Source organism: Loxodonta africana, chromosome 18 (genome assembly GCF_030014295.1).
Source record: "Loxodonta africana isolate mLoxAfr1 chromosome 18, mLoxAfr1.hap2, whole genome shotgun sequence".
Lineage (NCBI taxonomy): Eukaryota > Metazoa > Chordata > Mammalia > Proboscidea > Elephantidae > Loxodonta > Loxodonta africana.
The window spans coordinates 47624765-47643915 of record NC_087359.1 but is presented as its reverse complement, the minus strand read 5'-3'; the positions used below and the strand labels follow the sequence as shown (position 1 = coordinate 47643915).

The 19151-nt window shown below is 36.0% G+C and overlaps 1 protein-coding gene across 5 annotated transcripts in view; it reads left to right on the top strand.

Moving 5' to 3' along the window:
* HSF5 (heat shock transcription factor 5) overlaps positions 1–19151 on the top strand; it is a 58420-nt gene that overhangs the window by 19174 nt on the left and 20095 nt on the right. For 3 of the 5 annotated variants that reach the window (XR_010318369.1, XR_010318370.1, XR_010318368.1), the window contains one exon: positions 3108–17732. Coding sequence is in view for 1 of the 5 variants with exons in the window: in XM_003414377.3 (XP_003414425.2) it covers positions 2729–3250; positions 5294–5471 (700 nt within the window). In the remaining 4 variants the exon portion in view is untranslated. Of the gene's footprint in view, positions 1–2728; positions 17733–19151 lie in introns of those variants that run through there. The other 2 variants (XM_003414377.3, XR_010318371.1) reach the window with 2 other exon arrangements.

Sequence of the window (19151 nt, the reverse complement as noted above, 5' to 3'; positions counted from 1 at the left end):
GGAAACGCCCCTTTCAGCTGTTTTGCTGCTCAAATTAGGTCACAAAATTTAAGGTGATTACATAGTGTCTGCTGAATCACCGAGAATTATAGCCTAGCCAAGTTGACACATAACATTAAACCGTCACAGAAGCCAAATTATTATCAGGCTGTTGTTTGAAGAGCGTAGACTCAGATCAAGGGATTTAGTTGGACTTTTTAAAAAATTTTATTGTGCTTTAGGTGAAAGTTTACCTTTAGTTTCTCTTTAAAAATTTATACAGGAATTGTATCGTGACATTAGTTGAAATCTTTGCAATGTGTCAGCACTCTCCCCCTTTCCCTTTACATCCAGATCCCTCATGTCCATTCATCCAGTTTTCCTGTTCTTTCCTGTACTCTTGTTTTTGTTTTTGGGCAGGTGTTGCCCGTTTGGTCTCGTAGACATGATTAAGTTAAGAAGCATGTTCCTCACGTGTGCTATTGTTTTTTTATGCTGCTATCTAATCTTTGGCTGAAAGGTGGACTTCAGGAGTGGCTTCATTTCTGAATTAGCAGGGGCCCATAGTTGGACATTTTAAATAGCAGATATCAAGCATAATAGCCCAATCTGTTTATCTTCACTGTAGGAACATACCTATCCAACAAATTAGTTGCTCTTGTTTGTGGATCCAGATCAGGGCCAGATTAAGGCATGTGAGGGCCCTAAATACTGATAATCTGTGGTGCCCCCTCTTCTGTTTACACATTCAAATGGGTTATGTGAGTTATGTATGTATAAATAAATATATATATGTATGAATATGTATGGTGTGTGTATGCTTTAGCTATCCATGATGTAACTTCTTTTAAAATGTGACTATAGTATTAGCAACTGAATGCAAAAGTAGCGTATGCCATTTTAGTGGAATGAGATGAACTGGATTATAAAATTTTTAGTGTGTAATATAGCAAGAGTTAGACTCAACAGCCCACACCCACTTCTTGTTTATTAGAAATAGTATACTCCCAAGAGACCCACCAAGATAAGGAGTTTCAGTTACACAGTAGGGGACCGTAGGAGACAGATGCCAATGAAGGTGTTGAAGTGGTAGGAGTCTCATAGCTTTAACACAATCTTGTATGTGGGTGCCCTTGTGACCCCACGTGAACTTTATTTCTAGCCGGTACATTCTCACCAGCTGGAGCTGGTATCAGTTTCATTCAGTGTCCTTCAGTTCCCTTCCACTGCGGTGCTTGCTTTTCTTTGTATCCTGTCTCTTTGGCATCTGTGGGTCTTTGCTTCGGACAACTGGTGCCCCTGTTTTGTTGATGCCCTAAGCGCGTGCTTACCTTGCTTATTGGGTAATTTGTCTCTGAACCAGATACTCTCTCCCCTGGATCATACTGTAATTGCTTTGACAGTGTTTACATCTTGATTATGTTTTAAATAAATAATTTCTTTTGCATATTTAAATACCTTTTCTTACTACAAAGGCAGTACATAATTATTATAGGAAAATACAAATAAGCATACATAAAACTAAAAAATGGGAAAAAGGAAGGTATTTCAAGTGCCACCCTGGAAACAAAGGAAATTAATTTAGTTGGACTGTACGTATTGGGAAGAGTGTACACGGATAGTTAGTATATTATAATGGTGAAGAGCAATCAGGCAAACCTGGATTTGAAACCTGACTCTGCCAGTTACTTTCATTATGACTTGGAATAAATTATGAAACTTCTCTGAACCTCATTTTTCATCATTTGGAAATGGACATCATCGCATTTCACAGGGCTGTGTGAGGGTTAAATGAAATAATGTATATAGCACTTTGCACGTGCTTGGCACGTAGTAAAAACCCCAATGGTATCTATTGACTATGGTAGTTTGTTGCTTATACCATTTGAATTTACATTATTTGGCATTAGTGGCCTTCTGGATATCATTGACACAGTCTTTGTAGTGCATATGGCAACATCAGTGTGTTTTATTTAATCACAACGTTCTGTACTTTATGTGTATAATCTAAGATAATCAAACATTTATTGAATGCCTACTCTGTGCAAAGCTCTGCATTTGGCAACAGCAACTCATTACATGTTTTATTTAATCATTACTGTATTTTATAGCCACAGCTTAAGATAATTAACCAACAAGCATTTATTGAATGTGGCTACTCTGTGCAAAGCAGTATGTGTATATTAGAGAATATGTCTTAAAAAGATATAAATGTAAAAGTGACAGCTATCTTGAATCTTTTGTTTTATTATTAAAAATAAACAATCTCAGGAACCAAAGGACATTCAATATTCTGTCCATTTTTTCTCAGATCATTTGGAACAGGTTATCAGTACCTCCCCTGAATCTTTAAAAGCATTGGTGGACTTGTGAGCATCCTGTGTTTGAAATTTTCTTACTAATGCCTGCATTCCAAAAACAGCGTATGATAGATACAAGTAATTTTTTTGCCTGTCAACCTTTATGGAAGAATTTGGTGTATTGCGTACTGTAGTTTTGTGACTTTATGTACTCTAACTCTGAGAATCATTGGTCCATTCCAGTATTAAACTTAGCATAGTGGTTGGCATAAAACAGATGCTCGGTAAATGTTAATGAAAAATAGATTGGTGTTCAATTTTTCTTTGTGAGCTTTAGTTTAAGTTTAATCTGTTCACGTTTAGCATTCATCGACCTAAATGTTGTTACTTTCCTCCTTAATCTCATATTTGATTTTCTATCCAAAAAGTCCTATTTTCTCTTTTCCCAGAATACTCCAATGCAATCCTCCTATCCAGTTGAATTTCTGCCTTCTAATTGGCCTTGCAGTGCTACTGATGAAAATAAAAAGACAGAAGTAAACCTAGAGGCTGTCTTTCAGATAGTAGATGAGTTGCATTCCTCCCCTAAATTGGAGATGGTAAAGGTGGAGCCTGTTGAGAATCAGTGCCCAACATCTCAGTCTAACAGAGGTCAACATATCCTAGCTAATTCAAACAGCAGCAATCCATCTTCTACAAGTCAGGCTAGCCAGCTGGAGCCACTTACTCCTGTAGGTTCAGATATTACATCTTTTGTGGTCGGAACAGAACAAGCAATTACCTGCTCTCTGCCACAGTCACCTGAGTACATCTATACCATCCACACAGCTCAGCCTGTTGAAAATACAACAATGCAGGAATCTGCAGCCAACCAACAAGCTCATGTCAAACTGAAGGATCAGCTAAGTCATAATCCATCTCCATCTTCGGTAGTATTTGTGCAAGAAGGGCTACCATTCAGCACACACCAGGTAAGGGGGCAAAAAAAAAAAAAAACTAGTAAAGCTAAAAGTACCTAATGCTTCTTGCTAAAGACTGTTCTAGTGGAGAGTTCATCCAGATTCGTTTGGGTTTAATACTAGCTTGCTATACTTTCCAGAAGAATCATACCCCAGTGGTTCTGCACAAAAGATTTAGAAAGAAGGAAGTTACCTTACTCCCCAGGTATCCTCTCTCTATGTTACGGCCTGAAGTCAACCTCTAGAGAGTCAGTCTGATGGACCATTGTAGTATAAAATTTATTTTCATGTTAAAAGCATCCCTTGAGTTCTGTTCTCTATCTTAGTTTGGATGGACTAAGTATCCCTGGCTGATAGAATCCTACTACCCAGAAGGGGTGATTTATTTGACAGGTACTATCAGGACCTTTTTAGCCATTTGTGGCATGAAGGTAAGGAGATGGCTGGAGGGTTTTTTATACTTTCTTACAGCATCACTGAACTCTAATATGACTTGTGAGCCTACTGTGTTTGAAATTTCCTTACCAATATCTGCATTCCTAAAATAGAACACTGACTATAGTTTGAGGAGAAGGTAGAGAGTAATTCCTCTATTGCTGCTGGTTTGTGACCAGAAAATTATTTTTTCTAAATTTTATTTATTTTGATGTTATTATTGAGAATATAACAGCAAAACATATACCAATTCAACAGTTTACACGTGTATAATTCAGTGACATTGATTCTTCCCTCATTGATATAAATTCATTGCCCCCCAAGGTTCCTGTCTAATCTTTTGAGTTGCTATTGTTAATTTGATCCCATATTAGATCTTAAAAGTATATAATGCTCAAGGCAGACCTTTTTTACTAGTTAAGTTAAACTATTATCCAGTTGAAAATTAATCAGTTTTGATTCATCAAAAGTATATCCAAATTAAAACCATTTTTTGTGAATTTATCTGATAAGTATTTTTCCCTACTCTTAATTTTTTTTTTTAAATCTTAACCTGTTCTTTTTTGTTGTTGTTAACAGGACTGAAAATCTCTTTTGTGTTTGAAATTTCCAACATAACTTTTAGGAGACTTCTTAGCTCTAATTTTAGATTCAAATCTCTCAAGGCTTCTATTTTTCATTGTGCTTTTTGAGCCTTAGTATTAAGACCCAGTATTGTGTGTTAAGATAATGTTGTAAATTCAGTAGACCAAAGATAGTCCCATTATGTAGCAAATACGCTGGTGTAAAGAACCCCAAATTTGTCTTTGTTCCTTCATAGTCACACTCCAGAAGCATTAGATTTAATACTTTAAAATTGCATTTCTATACATGGTTATTTTTTCTTTAATATTTTTTAATAGTGCAGCTTTTGAAAGCTATTTTTTTTTTTAACTTTTGGCTTCATTTCATTATACAGTTTTATTTTAAAATAAATTCCTAAAGAAATAGAGCATTCCTGAAGTTGGCCACCTTGACATAGGGATTTGACGTTGCAAAGAAAGCTCTTAAGAGCGTCAAGAAAGAAACTTATATATCCTAAGCAGGGCAGATCCAGATTCTATAGTGGCTGAAACACATAAAATTTTGAGGTCCTCTTTAAGACAAAGAGTGCAGAATACGTAGAATAAAGTGCCCATGCCCCATTGACACCATCCAACAGGTATATGTAGAGCCATTCCAATACCACTAACAGAAGGGGAAATCTGATGGAGGGATGTCAGAGTGGAGATAGTGGTTATAACCAATTATGATCAAAATATCTTACTTTTGTAAATTTTACAAAAACCAAACAACAAAAACAACCCACTAGCTTCATGGTAAATCTTCCTCTGATCATAAGAAAATGTTTTAGACTCATATACATTTCAGTGGTTTGTGTATGGGGAAGTGTACATTTTACTACCAAATATTTAGGTAACTCAATAGAATCATAGGTAGTATCATTCATAAGGATGACAAGCCTTACAAGCATGTTGTTGGACCATGTTTCCATAGTAGAACTTCTCTGATGGAATATCTTAACTTTCAGTAGATTATTTTGGGGAAATCTCAGAATAATGAGTGGGTTTAATATTTTAGGTGGATACCAGTATAAAATGCCAGACCAATCCGTCTGAGAATATCTTGCCTTCAGAACAGATGGGATTCCTTATTTCAGAAATGGGGTCTGCTAGCAAGCCTAGTAAAGACACAGGTTTATCCACTCCAGCCAGATACAGAGAGCGAAGAAGCAACTCACAGCAAGGAAAGTCCCCTGGTAAGGATTATAGTACAATAGAATGCTAGAAGTAGAACCAAGGTGTAGAATTAATGTATGAATGACAGTTTATCCAGGTCTTCATTTATTATTCATAATTGTGTTACACCTATCACATTGCTATTTTACTTAACTGTAATTTAACTCTATACGTTTTCTTAATTATCCTTTAAAAATTTTTCCCATGTGGCATGTAGAATTTGAGCTTTCAAAAATAACAAACTAAGAAAAAGCAAAGGAATTGGGGTTACTTAACTTGGAGAAGGGAAAGATAAAGGGTAATTTAATAATTGCCTTCAGATGCCCAAGACTTTGTAATTATAGATATACTTGTTCTCTTACCAACATAGTGTAGAACAAGAGGGAATGAGCTTAAATCGTGACAGGAGAAAATTAGGATAGACATTAAAGACATTATCCTGAGTACATTATGAAAACAATGGAAAGTATGACTGTATATCAATGGGATTGTTTTCTTATGGTTTGTAGGAGCCAGAAGAAGTGATTGTTTTAGGCATATACAATTGGTTGTAATCTTCTGAGGGAAATTGGACAAAATAATATTTTTTGAAGAAAACAGTGATATTTAATAAAACATGATTCTTATATGATCCAAAAATAAATCATGAAAGTCTTCAGTGGATAACTCTAATATCCTAAAGTTATATGTATGTCAGTTGCATGCAGTGTGGGCAGAATTAATCAGGCCAAACAACCATTTTTTAAAAAATAATATTTTATTGTGTTTTTGGTGAAAGTTTACACAGCAAGTTAGATTTCTGTTTGACAGTTTCCATTCAAAGTGTTCAGTGACATTACTTACATTTTTCATAGTGGGTCAGCATTCTCTTTAGTTGTATTCTGGTTGTTCCATTTCCAGTACTATAGTCTCCCTGCCCCCTTATCTTCTCATCTTTGCTTTAGAGTAAGTATTGACCTTTTGGTCTCATACAAATGATTTTTAAGTAGAGCATAGATCTTATACATAATATCCCTTATTGTGTGTGCCACTCTTATTTCACTTAAAGGGGTAGATTTAGTTCAAGGTTCAGTGTGCCTGAGGGTGATAGTCTCAGGGAGTCCTCTAGTCTCTACTAGTCCGGTTAGTCTGGCCTTTCTTTTTTAGAATTTGATTTTTGTTCTATATTTTTTTTCTCCCATTCTCTCCGGGGCCCTCTGTTGTGACCCCACAGACAATCATATTAAGCTCTAAAATTTGGACTATGTTGGGACCTTCTGTGAGAATTTCTCCCCGGAAAAGTAAACTAATAGTGACATGATCAAGATGTTGCTTGGACTCATAGGATTCTTCCTGCCAAATGCTTTTTAGACTAAAAACTATATTGGTCACTCATCTCATTCATAAAGCTTGTGCAGTCACTTATTATTGATTACATGACCCAACACATAATCAAAAATGAAGATTTCTTATCACTGAAGATGTATAAAACAATGGCATAGTTTGAAGGCAATTTTAGATGAGAGAAGGGCAAGAATCAATATTTACTGTGTACTACTATTATGCCATACAACAAACTTTTTAAAATTTTTTATTGTGCTTTTTTAAGTGAAAGTTTACAAACCAAGTCAGTCTCTCACACAAAAACTTACATACACCCTGCTATATACTCCTAGTTGCTCTCCCTCTAATGAGACAGCACACTCCTTCCCTTCACTTTCTATTTTTGTGTCCATTCGGCCAGCTTCTGACCCTCTCTGCCCTCTCATCTCCTCTCCAGGCGGGAGCTGTCCACATAGTCTCATGTGTCTACTTGATCCAAGAAGCTCACTCTTCACCAGTATCATTTTATATCCCATAGTCCAGTCCAATCCCTGTCTGAAGAGTACAACAAACTTTTGTTGAAAGTGATGTCATTACTTAAAGATCAGGAAACACGCTTGGAGAAGATAAGTAACATGTTCAAGGTCATGCATTAATGTAGCTGAGATTTTACTGTAGGTTGTTTGAGCACCTGTTCTTTCCTTTTAATTTTTAATATCACAAATAATAGACAAATACATTCGCCTTGTAAGAAGAACCAATAAGGCCAGAATTTCCTTGGACCACTACCTCTCTGTACTATTCCCCTTACCTTTTCCCCAAAGATATCCACATGTTCACTTTCCGTCATGATTTCAGCAATGGCACAATCATTGGAATAAGTATATAGCCTTTTAAGATTACTTTGGAGGACAAAGTATTATATAAGTTTGCATATATTTGTTAAATGATTTTTAACAAAGTTATTACTTTAAGGTTAAATGTGGACATACTGGACAATTGAACTAATAAACAAAAGACACTATAAAGAAATTTAAAGGATTTTAAGTACAGTACATTCAAGGATACAGAGAGAAATAAAATGATTTCATGAGTGTATGCAAAGGGAGAGAGGATTGGGGCTCAGAAACTCTTGGTTGTTATGAGATAGAGGTGAGGCAGAGGGCAGAAGGGTCATATACAGTACAGTTAACATATCCACCCACCCCTACCTTCCCCCTGCAAAATGTTGGAAACTAGAAATTGGAACTTCTTTAAAGGAAGAGATTTGGGATTTAGAAACACCTGATTTAGCAGTGGCCAAAATGGGGAACTAAAAATGAAAAAAGTAACTAAAAGTCCAGCCCTTCTTTTCTCCTATGTATGCAGAATACTCACTGGCAGCCAGGGGACTACAGAAGGTCAAAGATATTCTCCTTTGGAGAACTAAAGGGCCCCAGAGAAGACCTTTATGTGTTAGCATTTGGGATTTCTCCAGAGAAAATGGGTGGTGTACAACTAATGGATCAACATCAGGCTAAGCCCACCACTTGGCAAGTCTTGTCCATGTTACAGAGCTTCCACTCAGCTCTGTAATGCCCCATTCTTAAATTTGGAAGAACAGCCAAAAAACAAACAGAAGAAAACCTAAAGGAAGCAGAGACTTGCTGTGAGAAAACAACTTCAGAACCAACCCTTCCATTTAGTATCCTCAGCTATGAGAAGATGTTGTATCCATATAAAAGAACAAGAAGTTTTTTTTTAAAAAAGCAACAATTACAGAATAAGAAAGAGTGCTTAAAAGTTACAGATTTCATAGCAGGAAAAAAAAACAACAAAATGGTATGAAGTTAAAGTTGAGGAATATCCCACAAATAGAAAAAAGGCAAAGAAATAGAAAATAGGAAAGAAAAATAAAATAAAGGGGTTTAACCCAGGACATCCAATACCTGACTAAAGAAATAATAGGGAAAAGGGAGAGGGGAGGTAAGAAATTTTTAAAAATGAGAAGGAAACTTCCACTTCTGGTAATGGCAGGCTTGGTGACTGTGACCAGCACTCCCACTGAAAACACTCCCACTGAAAACAACAACAAAAACCCTGGAGAAACTATAAAAATAATAGTCTTCAAAAGCTAGTAAGATAGTGAATTACTGGGTTGAGTGCCAGGAGAGAATGGAAGTATAGAGAAGAAAGCTCAGCACTTGAGGCTGTTTTGCCATTGTGACATTTGCACAGGCAGCTGAGAAGATAAGCTGTTTTGTCATACTTTGGAGGCAAAGGGAACAAAATTCAGAGGCGGGGCCATCCAAAGTTTAGGTTCTGATTAATTGGCTTCCTTTATATATCTAGGATGGAGCCCTGGTGGCACAGTGGTTTAATCAGTCAGCTGCTAACTGAAAGGTCTACAGTTTGACCCCAGCAGTCAGTCTGAGGGAGAAAGATGTGGCAGCCTGCTTCCATAAAGATCATAGTTTTGGAAACCATATAGGGCAGTTACATGATGTCCTACAGGGTCACTTTGAGTCGAAATTGACTTGAGGGAAGTGGGTTTTATATGTCAAGTACCTCAAAAAGCAGCAGCCCAGGAGTGAGGATGAACCATGTGCCTTAGTTATCTAGTGCTGCTATAACAGAAATACCACAAGTGCATGGTTTCAAGAAATAGATTTATTTTCTCACAGTTTAGGAGGGTAGAAGTCCAAATTAAGGGGGCTGGCTCTAGAGGAAGGTTTTTTTTTTTTTAATTTTTACTGTGCTTTAAGTGAAAGCTTACAAATCAAGTCAGTCTCTCATACAAAAATTTATATACACCTTGCTGTATACTCCTGGTTGCTCTCTCCCTAATGAGACAGCACACTTCTTCCCTCCACTCTCTATTTTCATGTCCATTTGGCCAGCTTCTGACCCCCTCTGCCCTCCTGTCTCACCTCCAGACAGGAGATACCCACATAGTTTCATGTGTCTACTTGATCCAGGAAGCTCACTCTTCACTGGTAGTATTATTTTCTATCCCATAGTCCAGTCCAGTCCCTGTCTGAAGAGTTGGCTTTGGGAATGGTTCCTGTCTTGGGCTAACAGAAGGTCTGGGGACCATGACCTCCAGGGTCCTTCTAGTCTCAGACCATTAAGTCTGGTCTTTTTACAGGAATTTGGGGTCTGCATTCCACTGCTCTCCTGTTCCCTTAGGGGTTCTCTGTTGTGTTCCTTGTCAGGGCAGTCATCGATTATAGCTGGGCACCATCTAGTTCTTCTGGTCTCAGGCTGATGTAGTCTCTGGTTTATGTGCCCCTTTCTGTCTCTTGGGCTCATAATTACCTTCTGTCTTTGATGTTCTTCATTCTCCTTTGGTCCAGGTGGGTTGAGACCAATTGATGGATCTTAGATGGCCTCTCGCTAGCATTTAAGACCCCAGATGCCACTCTTCAAAGTGACATGCAGAGTGTTTTCTTAATAGATTTTATTATGCCAATTAACTTAGATGTCCCCTGAAACCATGGCCCCCAAATCCCCACTCCTGCTATGCTGGCCTTGGAAGTGTTCAGTTTACTCAGGAAACTGCTTTGGTTTAGTCCAGTTGTGCTGACCTCTCCTGTATTTTGTGTTGTCTTTCCCTTCACCTAAAATAGTTCTTGTCTACTATCCAATTAGTGAAAACCCCTCTCTCTCCCTCCCCACTCTCGTAACCATCAAAGAATATTTTCTTCTCTTTTTTTTTATTTAAACTATTTCTCAAGATCTTATAATAGTGGTCTCATACAATATTTATCCTTTTGCAACTGACTAATTTCAGCATAATGGGAAGGCTTTCTCTTTATCTGTAGGCTTTGAAGGAAGGTCCTTGTTTCTTCAGCTTTTGCTCCGTTGTTCCTTGAAGATCTCTGTGTGTCATGGCATCTGTCTTACCTCATCTCTGTTTCCATCACTGCTTTCTTGTCCTAATTTGCTGTTTTTATATCTTGTGAAAGATTGACTCAAAACACACCCCACACTAACCCTGCCTTGTTAACATGACAAAGACTGCCATCCACAAATGGGATTATAATCACAGAGGTTAGGATTTACAACACATATTTTGGGGGGACACAGTTCAATTCATAACATCAGGATAAAACCAGCCCTTGTATAGACAGCTGCCAGAAAAACCCCAAGCCCTGAATTAGATTAATTGCTAATGTCCCTAGATGCCTGGTAGAGACAGATCTTCTTTGAGGAGGATAATATCATACTAGCCCTCAAATTAGTTTTGCCAGTAATTTTTTAAGTACCTTTTCCCTCACATAGTCAAAATAACCAGTTACATGAAAGAAGAAGCCACTATTGAGCACTAGCACAAACAAGAGGACTGAAACAGGCTCATGGAAACTCCAGATACTGGAATTACTGGAATCCAACAACAAAACAACCTTGCTTACTATTTCAAGGAGGTAAAGGCCGTGCTTGAAAATTCTGGCGGGGAACTAGAAACTCGAAAATACCACTAGCAGGTTTGGAAAAAAAACAAATAGAAATTCTAGAACTGGAAACCAAATTATTCCACCTGAAACTGGATACAAGCCAAGAATGCCCACTCTCACCACTTCTACTCAATATTGTATTAGAAATTCTAGCCAGAGCAATAAGACAAGAAAAAGAAAAGGTATCCAGATTGGAAAAAAAGAAGTAAAATAATCTCTATTTGCAGATGACATGATGCTATATATAGAAAATCCCAAAGAGTTCACAAGAAAAATTTTTAGAGCTAATAGAAGAATTTAGCAAAATTGCAGGGTACAAGATCACCAAACAAAAATCAGTTGGGTTTCTATACACCAGCGATGAGACATCTGAAAGGGAAATTAAGGAAACAGTTCCATTTACAATAGCATTTAGGAGAATGAAATACCCAGGAATAAATTTAACCAGGTGTGCGAAGGACCAATACAATGAAAATTATAAAACACTGCTGAAAGAGATTAAAGAAGACTTCAATAAATGGAAGGATGTTCCATGTTCATGGATTGGAAGACTTAATATTGTTAAGATGTTGATAGTACCCAAAGTGATCTATAGATGCAATGCAATGCCAATTAAAATTAGAGAAATGAAAAAAAACATTTTCAACTTTTTATGGAATGGCAAGAGGCCCCAAGTAGCTAAAGAGATGTTGAAAGACCAGAACAAAGTAGGAGAACTCATACTTTGATTTTAAAACACACAGCTACATTAATCAAAACAGCCTGGTACTGGTGTACCAAAACAAACAAACGAAAAAAAACCCATTGCTGTCGAGTCGATTCTGACTCATAGAGACCCTATAGGCCAGAGTAGAACTGCCCCCTAAAGTTTCCAAGGAGCGCCTGGTGGATTTAAACTGCTGACCTTTTGGTCAGCAGCCATCGCTCTTAACCATTATGCCACCATGGTTTCCACTGGTATACCAGTAGACACATAAACCAATGGAATACAATTGAGAGTCCAGAAATAAACCCACACATCTATGGTCAGCTGATTTTTGACAAAGGTGCTAAGCCTATTTGATAGGGGAAGAAGAGTCTCTTCAATAAGTGGTGTTGGGAAAGTTGGATTTCCACATACAGAAAAATGAAACAGGATCCATGCCGCACACCTTACACAAAAACAAATTCAAAATGGATTAAGGACCTAAATACAGAAACTAAAACCATAAAATTTTTAGAAGAAAATGTTGGGACAATGCTGTCAGGCCTAGCTTTTAACAATGGATTAATATAATAAAAGCACAAACAGCAAATGACAAATAACTGGGACCTCATAAAAATTAAAAACTTTTGTTCATCAAAAGACTGTATCAAAAAATGAAAAGACAAGCCACCAACTGGGAGAATATCTTCTAGAAACCGTATGTCTGATAAGAATCTAATAACCAAAAAAATATATAAAACTTTGAAAACAACAAAAAGACAAATAACCCAGTTATAAAATGGGCAAAAGACTTGAATAGACATTTCACCAAAAAAGACATTCAAATGGCCACCGAACACATGAAAAGATGCTCAACGTCCTTAGCCATCAGAGGGTTGCAAATCAAAACCACAGTGAGATATCATTTTACTCCCACTAGGATGGCTAAGATAAAACCCCCCAAAATAACAAATGTTGGCTAGGATGTGGGGAAATTGAAACCTTTATCCATTGCTGGTGGGAATGCAAAATGGTACAGCCATTGTGGAAAAGAGTGTGGTGGTTCCTCAGAAAACTAAAAGTAGAACTGCTATATGAACCAGCAATTCTACTCCTAGGTATACACCCAAAAGACTTGAAAGCAGAGGCTCAAACAGATACTTGTACACCAGTGTTCATTGCAGCACTGTTCACAGTAGCAAAAGGTAGACACTACATAAATGCCCATCAATGGATGAATGGATGAACAGAATGTGGTACCTACGTACAATGGACTACTACTCAGCCAGTAAGAGAAATGAAGTCTTATTGTATGGAGCGTGAAGATATTATGCTGAGTGAAATAAGTCCATCATGAAAAGGGTAAATATTGCATGACCTCATTGATATAAAAAGACAAGAAGAGGCAAATGTATAGAGACCAAAGTTTATTAGTTGTTACCAGGGTAGGAGGGAGGGGAAAGCCTCTGCTGCTTATGGAGTTCTGAGTTTCAGTTTACAGTAATGGAAAAATTGCATTGATTAACCTTAGGGTTAGACAGCCAATTCTTGTAGCTGTCAATAAGTTGACATCTGTAAAAAATTTAATTGGCATAAGTTGTGTAATACATGTATTTATAGCATTGAAAAAAAAAAGAGTAGCTGCTGCGTCTGCTTATGTACAACCAAACACCTCATGGGATTTGATTCCTTGGTTTAGGGTCATGGTTTCATGGGACATCCAGTTAATTGGCCTAATGACATGTTTAGTGCTTCTGCTGTACCTCCTAGTTTGTTTTGTAGTGCTTGAGGTCTTAAAAGCTTGGGAGTGGCCATTCAAGGTACAATAATTGGCCTCCATTTGCCTGGAGGAACAGAGGAAGAAGGAGAGCAGGAAATAGGAAGAGGAAATGGAATGTATGGCTAATTGCCTCCATGAATAACTGCCTCCTTTTCTATGAGACCAGGAGAACTGGATAGTGCCTGGCTACCATTAGTGAACATTTTGGTCAAAGATTCCATAGAAGAATCCTGATCAAAACGGGGAAAATGTAGACAGAATTTTAAATTCTCATGGAATCCATAGTTTCTGGAGCCATGGAGGGTGAATGAACCCTCAAAACTATTGTCCTGAGATAAACTTTAAACATTAAACCAAAAGTACTCACTGAAGTCTTAAAACCAAACAATAAAAAAAAAAAAATTAATAGCTTAGCTTAATTAACAAAGAATGTCTGCCTTGAGTATTATGCTCTTCTTAGGTCTATCTATATGAAATCAAATTAACAACAGGAACTTGAAAGATTAGATAGGAACCTTTGGGGCCAGCGCGTTTATGTCAGTAGAGGAGGAAAAACTCAGAAAAGGAGGGTGAGAATGGTTGTACAACTCAAAGAATATAATCAGTGTCACTGAATTGTACATGTAGAAACGTTGGTGTATGTTTTGCTGTGTATATTCTCAAACTAAAAATTATTTAAAAACACACACACAAAAAGAAAAATAACAAAATAAACAATTCAGTGGATGGGTTTATCAGCAGATTAAACTAAGCTGAAGAGAAACAGAGTGAACAGGAATGTAGAAGAAACTACCCAAAAGAGAGAATAAAAGATATTAGAGGGTAAGAAATATAGAAGATTCGTGGAGTAAGGGCTAATGAATCTGTAATTGGAATCCCAGAAGGAAAGGAGAGAGAGAATAGGGCAGAGATATTACTGGAAGAGATAATGGCTGGAAATTTTCCAGAATGGATACTCAAATAAATAAAACCAAATCTACACCTAGACACATCATGGTGAAATGGGAGAAAACCAAAGACAAATACTTAAACATAGGCAGAGAGAAAAAGAAATATTAATTTCAAAGGAGCACCAGTTAGACTAGATGTCAGCAAACTTTTTTGTAAAGGGCCAGATAGTAAATGTTTTAGGCTTTGTGGGCCATAGGATCTCTGTTGTATTTTGCCTTGCCATTGTAGCACAAAAGTAGCCATAAACAATATATGAATAAATGACCATGACTGTGTTCCAATAAAACTGTATTTACAGAAACAGGTGGTAGGCCACATTTGGGCCAGGGGTTATAGTCTGCCAACCTTTAAGTTAGACTGCCAACTGATTTCTGAACAGCAACCGTAGAAGCTAGAAAACAGTAGAATTACATTTTTGGTGTGCAGAAAGAAAACAGCAATCCTAGAATTCTCTGCCTAGCAAAATGCTCCTTCAAGATTGAAGGCAAAATGATATTTTCAGATAAAAACCAAGAGCATAAACCGTAGCAGATCAGCAGTAAAGGAAATTCTAAAAGATGTTCTTCAGGCAGAAAGAAATTGAAGGTAAAGGTATTGATTAATATAGGCTTTGCTGAATCAAGGATGAACATTGTAATTTCTAGGGTAACCATCAAAAGAATAGAAGAGAGGACCTTGTAGGCTGGAGAGTATGAGGGGAATCCCAGAGTAGAGAGAGCTAAAGAAAAGGATTCCTTAATCCTGTATATGAAACTCGCACAAGTCACGATCCTAGTCTTCAGTTATTCAAACCAGCATAAGAAAAGTTTTGAGAACTCAAGTAAAATTTGAACCACTGTCTACAGAAGGCAAGATGGAACTTGAGGGTGAATCTAACAGACTGATGGTCTGCTAAAACAAAAATACCAACATTCTCCAGAGGATTCTAAGAAGACCCAGAACCTACACAAAATAATATTTACAATGTCTGGGATACAATAACTATTACTTTAACTACAAGAACTAGGAACATGTGACCAGTGCTCAAAGGAAAAGAGAATCAACAGATGCCAACCCCGAGATGACCTAAATACTGGAATTATCAGATAAAAATACTTTAAGGCACTTATTTTAATTGTGCTTCATGAGATAACGGAAAACACATTTGTAATGAAAGAGAAGATAGGCGTGCTAATCAGATGAATAGAAATGACTTAAAAAATAAAAACTTTAGAACTGAAAAAATACAGTATAAAAAAAAAATCACTGGATGAATTCCAATTAACAGAATGGATTTGCCAGAGGAAAGAGTCAGTAAACATGAAGATAAATCAATAAAAATCATCCCATCTGAAGAGCAAAGAGAAAAAAGATCAGAAAACAGTGAACAAAGTTTCAGGGACATATGGAACAGTGTTAAAAGGCTAACATATGTATCATTGGAACCCCAGAAGGAAAGTAGAGATTGGTGCAGAAAAAAATATTTGAAATAAAAAAAAGAGAAAATAAGTAATAAAATGGTTGACCCAAATTAAACTAATTCAAATATATCAGTGGTCTAAAAGCTCCAATTAAAAGTCCAAGATTGTCAGAGTGAATAAAAAAGCAAGATTCTACTATATGGTGCTTACAAGAGTCATGTAGGTAGTGTGACTATTTTAATTGCAGATAAAATAGACTTTATGACAAAAAATATTACCAGAGATGAAGAAGGTCATTTAATAATGATAAAAGGAACAATTCATCAGGAAGACATTTTAATTATAAGCATGTATGCATGTTTTTTTTTTTTTTTTGCATGTAGTAATACAGCCTCAAAACACAAGAAGGAAAACTTGACAAAAATTTAATGGAGAAACAGACAATTCCACAATGATATTAGGATATTTCAACACCCTTCTTTAAGCAGTTGATAGAATAACTAGACAAAAATATCAGTAAAGACATAGAAAATCTGAGCAACGTAATCAACTGCCTTAATCTAATTGCCATTTATAGAGCATTACATCCAACAACTGCAGAATACACGGTATTTTGACCAAGATAGATCATATACTGGACCATAAAATAAGTCCCAATAAATGTAAAAGGACCAAAATCTTACAAAGTGTTACTCTCTGATAACAACAGAATTAAACTAGAAATCAGTAACAATAGTTAACTAGAAAAAACCCCAAATATCTGAAAATTATACAACACACTTGTAAATAATTCATGAATCAAAGACAAAAATCACAATGAAAATTAGAAAATATTTTGAACTGAATGACATGAAAATAAAACATCAAAATTTGTGGGATACAACTAAAATGGTGTTTAGAGGGAAACAGCTTTAAATGCTAATATCAGAGAAGTAATATTTAAAATCAATGACTGAAATCAGCAGACAGTAGAGAAAATTAACAAATGCAAAAACTGATTCTTTGAAAAGATAAAACTGACAAACCTCTAGCTAGACTGATGAAGAAAAAAGAGAACTCAATAGTAACTATCAGGAATGAAAAAGAGGTTATAGCCTTAAAATCTCTACATATCAAAAGGATAAGAGAATACTCTCGAGTAATTTTATGTTAATAAACACAACAGCTTAAATAAAATGGGCACATTTCTTGCAAAAAAAAAAATTTTGCCAAAATTCACACAAGAATGGAAAACAGAAATAGCCTCACATCTACTGAAGAGATGAATTTGTTATCAAAAACCTTGCCCAAAAGAAAACTCCAGGCCCAAATGGTTTCACTGCTGAATTCTATTAAACATTTAAGGAAAAAAATAACACCAATTTTACACAAACTTTCAGAAAATAGTGGAGGAGGAAATCACTGCCCAATTCATTTAATGAGACCAGCATAACCCTGATACCAAAACCTTACATAAGAAAGAAAACTGTAGATCGTTAACCCTCATGAATATAGATGCAAAGGTTATTAACAAAATATTAAATCCAACTATATTTAAAATATTGAATTCTACACTATTTAAAAAGGATAATATACCAGAACTAAGTAGACTTGCCTCAGGAGTGCAAGGTTTGATTGATTTTTAAATGTGAAATAATGTTATTCACCATATAACCAGAAAAGGAGAAACTCTATGACCATTTCAACAGATAAAAAATTCAACACTCACTCATGGTAGGGAAAAAAAAAAAAAAAAACTCTTGGAAAACCAGAAATAGTAGGAAATCTCTGAAACTGATAAAGAACATCTATGGAATATATATCTGAGATCATAATTAATAGTGAAAGACTAACCTTTTCCCCCCAGAGATGAAAAACAAGACAAGGATGCCTACCTTCACCACTTGTATTCAACATTATACTCTAGGCTTAGTCATTGCAATAAGGCAAGAAAAAGAAACAAAAGGCATAAATATTGGAAAGGAAGAAGTAAAACTCTGTATTTGCAGATGACATGATTATGTAGAAAATTCTAGGGGATCTACAAAACAATTACTAGAACTAATAAATGAATTTAGCAAGTTTGCAGGATACAAGGTTAATATACAAAAATCAATATTCTTACAATTAAGCAGCTCACTATTGGAAAATGAAATTTTTTAAAGCTCATTTACAGTAGCACCAAAATGAAAAAAATACCTTGGGTTAAATGAAATAAAAGATGTCCAAGACTTTTACACTGAAAACTATAAGATTTTTCTGAGAAATTAAGACATTAAGTAAATGTCCATGGATTGGAAAACCAAATATTGTTCAAATAACATTTCTCCCCAGATTGACCTATAAATTCAATATAATTGCAACCAAAATTCCGGCAGACTTTTTTTTTTAATTGAAGCTTATTTTAAAGTTTAAAAGGAAATGCATAGGACATAGAGTAGCGAAAGCCAATTTTTTTTTTTTTTTTGAAGAAAGGAAAAACCTTTTAGTATTTTTAATGGCAATTTTTTTCCTTCTTTTTGAACAAGGGGCCCTGTATTATTATTTTGCACTGGTTCCCACAAATTACATAGTCAGCCCTGAACCAGTTTCATTTCTACTTCTAACCTTACTGTCTTTTGTTTTATTTGAATTTATGTCATATTTGCTAGTCAGACCCAAAGCTCACTGGCAAGCTGTGTATACCCCAACTGAGAGTTGAAGGTTCTTTTTAGTTATTTGAAAACGGAGGGGATTAGGGAACCAGAGTAAATATTACATACATTTCTTACTTGGTAAATAAGCTGGCTGTTTGTGTTGTAACATCTCAAGCATATTTATTACATTCAAACATTTGCTATAAACTTATCAATACTCTCCACCAGGTGTCTCTAGCAGATATGTTCAAATATTTATGCAACGTGAAAGGTAAATTGTAGCAAAGTTTTTGTCTTGGTAAACCTGTTCCAGTGGGTTACTTTTTAGCTTCATCATCATGTGGGCTATTTAAAATATAAACCACCCTCCTTGAACACCTAATTCCTTTTATTACTTAACAATTTTTCTCTTCATTACATGCTCCTTAAAGAACTGGAAAATGTGGAGATGTAAAAAGAAGGGGAAAAATTCATCCAGACATAATGACTTACATTTTGGTCAATTTCCCTAGAGTTGTTTTTCTTCTATGT